At 53.9% G+C, this 6,977-nt stretch overlaps 1 protein-coding gene across 1 annotated transcript; it reads right to left on the reverse strand.

The window, feature by feature from the left end:
• Positions 1-1,866: 1,866 nt before the first annotated feature.
• Positions 1,867-6,676, reverse strand: LOC140133849 (uncharacterized). Its single transcript, XM_072154491.1, has 2 exons — positions 6,526-6,676; positions 1,867-3,495 (listed from the first exon to the last, which is right to left on the reverse strand). Exon 2 carries the CDS (start codon positions 3,438-3,440, stop codon positions 2,340-2,342), a length of 1,101 nt encoding a protein of 366 aa, XP_072010592.1. The 5' UTR covers positions 3,441-3,495; positions 6,526-6,676; the 3' UTR covers positions 1,867-2,339.
• Positions 6,677-6,977: the final 301 nt, after the last annotated feature.

Raw genomic sequence — 6,977 nt, forward strand, 5'->3', positions numbered from 1 at the left:
GTCAGGGGACGGCCTAGGATGGTAGGGGTCAGGGGACGGCCTAGGATGGCAGAGGTCAGGGAAGGGCCTAGGATGGCAGAGGTCAGGGGATGGCAGAGGTCAGGGGACGGCCTAGGATGGCAGAGGTCAGGGGATGCCTAGGATGGTAGGGGTCAGGGGACGGCCTAGGATGGCAAGGGTCAGGGGACGGCCTAGGATGGCAGAGGTCAGGGGACGGCCTAGGATGGCAGGGGTCAGGGGATGGCCTAGGATGGCAGAGGTCAGGGGATGGCCTAGGATGGCAGAGGTCAGGGGATGGCAGGATGTCATAGTCCTGTCATGTACCCGGGATGTCGTAGTCCTGTCAAGCACCCTGGATGTCATGTGCCCGCAATGTCATAGTCCTCTCTTCCATATTCTTGGGGGATGTAGAGAACTTCCACAGCTGCCAGTACATGCGTCTATGACACTATACAGGCGTTAGTGCGACCTTTTATTATTATGGGGTGAGAGTAGTTCTGGTTCTGAGCTTCTTCATGTGGGATGTAGAGGTTGATCCTCCACAGCTGCCGGTGTTGTGCTGCCCTCTGGTGGTGGACGAGGTTTTCGGAGGAGTCTTGGACATAACTCGGCGTCTCCTTCCCCAAAGCTTTTGGAATGTTTTCATCCGGCCAGAGACAGATCCAACACCAGAAATAATTGTCTCCCTCTCCGTGTATTTTAGGTAGCAATGTACAGTGTGACTAATCCGGGCTTTATCGTTTTCATTACTTCTATATACTAGTTCTACATACTTCTACTTCCACATTCTAGTTACCCATGGAAACCAATCACAGCTCAGCTTTAAGTGTATAAACAGCTGTGGGAAAATGAAAGCTGAGCTCTGATTGGTTTCCATGGACAACTAGAACAGTTGTGCTCTCAGACACTTCTGATAAATCCCCCCCCCCCCCCCCCCCCCGGGGCCATTTGTCTTATACCTGATGCAGAGACCCGAGGAGTCTCCAAAGCTTCAATTGTCACTTTGTGTGTCTGTATCTCACCAAACCATAAGCAGCTCAATCTGATGTCATCAGGAATAAGAGATCCTGGTCTGTTACATGACACAAAACGCTTGTTTCTGGGTATTAGAGGACCAAAGATTGTGAATGGACACGACCTCTGTAATCACTCACATGAAAATAACATGAGGAGAGTCAGATTTGCCCGAATTCGGGGGACATTATTTTTGTAAGTAAATGGATGAGATTTTACATAAACGAGGAAATTCTATAAATGACATTTCATACCGGACCTGAGAGCGCTGGTCGTATAGTGTGGTGGGACCTGGTGACAGGTTCTCTTTCAATTTGTTTAATAAAATCGATTTTTTTATATTCCATATATTTCTAGTGCTGTGGACACTGAATTACTTGGGTTTGTTCAGACAGACCACTAGTCCGCAAAAGCGCTATGCAATTGTAAGGGGTCACCAGGATAATGCAGGAAATGCACATGATATTCCTTCAGCCAATGGCTGCAGAGCAGGAAGTGCACATGACGCGAGATCAGCCAATGGCTGCAGAGCAGAAAGGGCACATGATGCAACTTCGGCCAATGGCTGCAGAGCAGAAAGGGCACATGATGAAACTTCGGCCAATGGCTGCAGAGCAGGAAGTGATGTTAAAGAATCATTAGTTGCCCTTCCTGTAGCCGGCACCAGTGGTTATTTCCTGCCTATCTCTAGTGTGACCAAAAGCTTTCATTGTTAGGCGACCAGCGACAGATGGTTTATGTAACGTACACAGTCACTATCAATTCAGCCAAAATTTACTGGACTAAGAATTTACCAATAAATGCAGAGATAAGCGACTGGCAAACAATTTTTGGTTTTATGCAAAATAAACCCAAAAAAAAAAAAAAAGAAAGAAAAAAAAAGAAAAACCACAACATAAATTGTTCTACATCTTGCGCCAAGTTCCTCTACTCCATGCAGGGCACATATACAAGGGGGGAGCTAATCTACAGGCATCTTTTATTGCCCAGCGAGTCCAATATTTAATATTCTAGTCCAGGCGGCTCAGGATCTATGAAGTGCAAGTCCTGATATATTGGGACGGAGAACCAGCACCTCAGACAATGTTGTGCATGATACGGCCAGGGCTTGTTCCAATGTCATCTCCATTTTATATCCATCAGGAAAAAAAAACCTTTCAAATATGGGAAACCTCATGAGACCCGTGTGGTCCAGCACCTCCATAGGCTACGCGACCCCAGGCTGAACTGCTGACCTCCAACAAGCACAATGTAGGTCGATATGGCAGAAGTGTGTAATGACCCCCAATCTTTAGAGCCCCGGGGGCTGTGGCCGCGTCTCCCCATCATTCTCTAGTGGCTTTCAGAGCCTGCAACGTTTGCATGTTGTGAACCCGAATATGAGCCAAGAGCGTCAGTTTCTTATTGAAGCTGCTGTCGCACTGGTTGCACGTGTAGGGCTTCTCCAGGGTGTGTTGGTCCTGGTGGGCCACCAGTTGGCTTTTGAGGAAGAAGCTCTCATTGCATTGGATGCATTTGAAGGGCCTGTTGCCCGTGTGCACGGCCTCGTGGGCGCTGAACAGGCCCTGGTTGTTGAAGCTCTTGTCGCAGTGTGGGCACTGGTAGGGCTTGGGCTTCTGGTGGCTTTCCTCGTGTGCCAATAGGCTGCTATGGTTGGGGAACCAGCTGTGACATTCGTTGCACTGGTTGGGCTTCTCCCCGTTGTGCGTCTTCTTGTGAGTCAGAAATAGCGCCTGGTCGTTGAAGTTTCTGTCGCATTGGTCGCACTGGTAAGGCTTGAATCCCTTGTGCCTGTTGTTATGAGCGGCAAGAAGCGACGCCATCGGGAAACTCTCGTCACAGAACAGACAAGGGTAGGGCAGCTTGCCGGTGTGGATCCGGTGGTGCGCCTCCAGGATCAGGGGGCTGTTAAATCTCCTCTCACAGTGAGTACATTTCAGAGGCTTCTCCACCTCCGGTTGCCCCCTGGTCGCGCATCTGCCGGCCTTTCGAGCTGCGGCTTTTCTCGAGGTTCTCTCCTTTTTCCCCCTCCTGGATTTCCCCTTCTTCGTTCTGCTGGATCTCAGTCCGGTTCTAGGATGTCGGGTTGGTTCTGAAGTGTCTCTAGTTTTACATCTCCGGGGCACCTTGGAAGGAGATATATTTTCCACACCCGGGGGCTCTCTGGCCGAGGCTCGGGAGTGTTTCCGTCTGTGTATGTTCAATCCCGACTTGTGACTGAAGCTCCGGTTACAGAGCTCACACTTATGGGGTCTGTCTCCGCTGTGGACCCTGAGGTGGGCTTCCAGGGCAGAGCCGTATCGGAAGCTTTTATTGCACTGCGGACAGGACAGTTTTCTTGTGCTTTTTCTGTTTTCCAGGAGGAGAGAGGCGATGGCTTTAGTGGTGATTCTGGATGAGGCCTTTGCTCTTCTGGTTGTCCTCATCCTGGTAAAGGTTCTTCAGACACGGACACGGACCTCCTGCGGACGACTTGTGTCCCTACGGAAAACAGGATAAGCTACAAATTATTCCACAATGACCCCATTATAATGTATTCTACAGCCAACAATAGACACAGTGCAGTCAGGGGGGAACAGCGAGCGCCTGGCTGCCCAAATAGAGGAGCCCTGGTGGTCACTGACCGCGTGGAGCAGGATGAGTGTACCGGTAACGGGAAGGCGCTCACTGCCCCAGGGACTACAGTCCTCGCCCTCACATCGCTCGTCCTGTTGTGCCTACCCAAACCCCGCTACAAGTAGGGAGCAAGGAAGGACCTAAAGGGTTACTTTGAGCAAAAAAAAAATTATATCTTTTGTGTCTTGTTGTGGATCCTCCAAAAATAATCAATACACAACAATCTGTAATGTTCTGAACTTATAGATGCAAAAAGTTTTAGTGAACGACAAGTAGAATTCCAAGACGCCGCACCGCTCGGGGCCCGCGACACGCCGCACCGCCCGATGAAATGTTTTGTTATTTAGGTTTTTTAATTTACTGCAAAGAAAAGGTTGATAAAAGTTCATCAGTAAAACACATAAAAAGCCAAAATTCTGCTAATAAAAACTTTATGAGGACAAAAAGACCCCAAACAACTGGTGACCGGAAAATAAGACACGTCATTGTAGAATCAACATCCAAAAACGGGTTCAAATGCCACGTGTGCCGCCGGCCTCGGGGTGATGCCACACCTGCTGTTTTTGAGCATGCGTTTTAAAGAGGAGCTGTCACCCCCGAAAATACCCCCACCCAATATGTTCCCCCTAATCCTCTCCCCAGCCCCTTTATATTTATTCAATTTTTATTAAAATTTTTGTGTGCAAACTTTTTTGTCAGTTTTTAATTGCGCATGCGTTTTTTTTACGATCTGAAAACGCCACGTGTGACATCACCCCAAGAGGTCAGATCCTCGTACAGGTCCTCCACAACCCCCCGGGCCTGCAGATGATTGCACCAATGCCTCCACAACCCCCCGGGCCTGCAGATGATTGCACCAATACCTACACAACCCTCCGGCCTGCAGATGATTGCACCAATACCTCCACAACCCCCCCCCCCCCCCCGGCCTGCAGATGACTGCACCAATACCTCCACAACCCCCCCCCCCCCCCCCGGCCTGCAGATGACTGCACCAATACCTCCACAACCCCCGGGCCTGCAGATGATTGCCCCAATACCTCCACAACCCTCCGGCCTGCAGATGATTGCACCAATACCTCCACAACCCCCCCCCCCCCCCGGCCTGCAGATGATTGCACCAATACCTCCACAACCCCCCCCCCCCCCCGGCCTGCAGATGATTGCACCAATACCTCCACAACCCCCGGGCCTGCAGATGATTGCCCCAATACCTCCACAACCCCCCGGGCCTGCAGATGATTGCACCAATACCTACACAACCCTCCGGCCTGCAGATGATTGCACCAATACCTCCACAACCCCCCCCCCCCCCCCGGCCTGCAGATGACTGCACCAATACCTCCACAACCCCCCCCCCCCCCCCAGCCTGCAGATGATTGCACCAATACCTCCACAACCCCCGGGCCTGCAGATGATTGCCCCAATACCTCCACAACCCCCCCAGCCTGCAGATGATTGCACCAATACCTCCACAACCCCCCCGGCCTGCAGATGATTGCACCAATACCTCCACAACCCCCCCCCCCCCGGCCTGCAGATGATTGCACCAATACCTCCACAACCCCCCGGGCCTGCAGATGATTGCCCCAATACCTCCACAACCCCCCCCCGGCATGCAGATGATTGCACCAATACCTCCACAACCCCCCGGGCCTGCAGATGATTGCCCCAATACCTCCACAACCCCCCGGGCCTGCAGATGATTGCCCCAATACCTCCACAACCCCCCGGGCCTGCAGATGATTGCCCCAATACCTCCACAACCCCCTGGGCCTGCAGATGATTGCACCAATACCTCCACAACCCCCCGGGCCTGCAGACGATTGCACCAATACCTCCACAACCCCCCGGGCCTGCAGATGATTGCACCAATACCTCCACAACCCCCCCCCTGCAGATGATTGCACCAATGCCTCCACAACCCCCCGGCCTGCAGATGATTGCACCAATACCTCCACAACCCCCCGGGCCTGCAGATGATTGCACCAATACCTCCACAACCCCCCGGGCCTGCAGATGATTGCCCCAATACCTCCACAACCCCCCGGGCCTGCAGATGATTGCCCCAATACCTCCACAACCCCCCGGGCCTGCAGATGATTGCACCAATACCTCCACAACCCCCCGGGCCTGCAGATGATTGCCCCAATACCTCCACAACCCCCCGGGCCTGCAGATGATTGCCCCAATACCTCCACAACCCCCTGGGCCTGCAGATGATTGCACCAATACCTCCACAACCCCCCGGGCCTGCAGACGATTGCACCAATACCTCCACAACCCCCCCCCCCTGCAGATGATTGCACCAATGCCTCCACAACCCCCCGGCCTGCAGATGATTGCACCAATACCTCCACAACCCCCCGGGCCTGCAGATGATTGCACCAATACCTCCACAACCCCCCGGGCCTGCAGATGATTGCCCCAATACCTCCACAACCCCCCGGGCCTGCAGATGATTGCACCAATACCTCCACAACCCCCCGGGCCTGCAGATGATTGCACCAATACCTCCACAACCCCCCGGGCCTGCAGACGATTGCACCAATACCTCCACAACCCCCCCCCTGCAGATGATTGCACCAATACCTCCACAACCCCCCGGCCTGCAGATGATTGCACCAATAGCTCCACAACCCCCCGGGCCTGCAGACGATTGCACCAATACCTCCACAACCCCCCCCCCCCCCTGCAGATGATTGCACCAATAGCTCCACAACCCCCCGGGCCTGCAGATGATTGCACCAATACCTCCACAACCCCCCCGGCCTGCAGATGATTGCACCAATACCTCCACAACCCCCCGGGCCTACAGAGGCCTCACCCCGGGCCCCCGCTCCCCCTGCCGCAGCGCCCTCACACCCGTCACCACGCCCCCTCCAGGACACGCACCCGGTAGCGGCTCCTCCGGGCGGTGACGTGAAGCTGCGGTACCGCAGGGCGGTAGGTGGACGCTAGAACAGATGACCAGGAGGAGGAGTGATGTCACGTGTCACTCCAGATCATGTGACCGGGGTGATGTGGGCGGGGATTCCTGCTGATCGCGGGGAGGGGAGGATCGGGGGTGGGGGGGCTTTGGCTGCAATATCGTGGGCTACTATATATATATTTTGTAGGAGGTCCGTGCTGTATGTGTGTATGGGAAGGGCGGGGGTCACATGGAGCATCACTGGGGTAAGTACATAGGTTACACACGTCTTACCCCGCACATCAGCTACTTACCTCCCCTGCCAGTCACATCGCTCCTGAGCCCAGTGCCCCCTCACCCTGAGCCCCCTGCTCCCCCCCTCCTCACCCTGAGCCCCCCCTCCTCACCCTGAGCCCCCTGCTCCCCCCCTCCTCAC

Source organism: Engystomops pustulosus, chromosome 5 (genome assembly GCF_040894005.1).
Source record: "Engystomops pustulosus chromosome 5, aEngPut4.maternal, whole genome shotgun sequence".
NCBI lineage: Eukaryota > Metazoa > Chordata > Amphibia > Anura > Leptodactylidae > Engystomops > Engystomops pustulosus.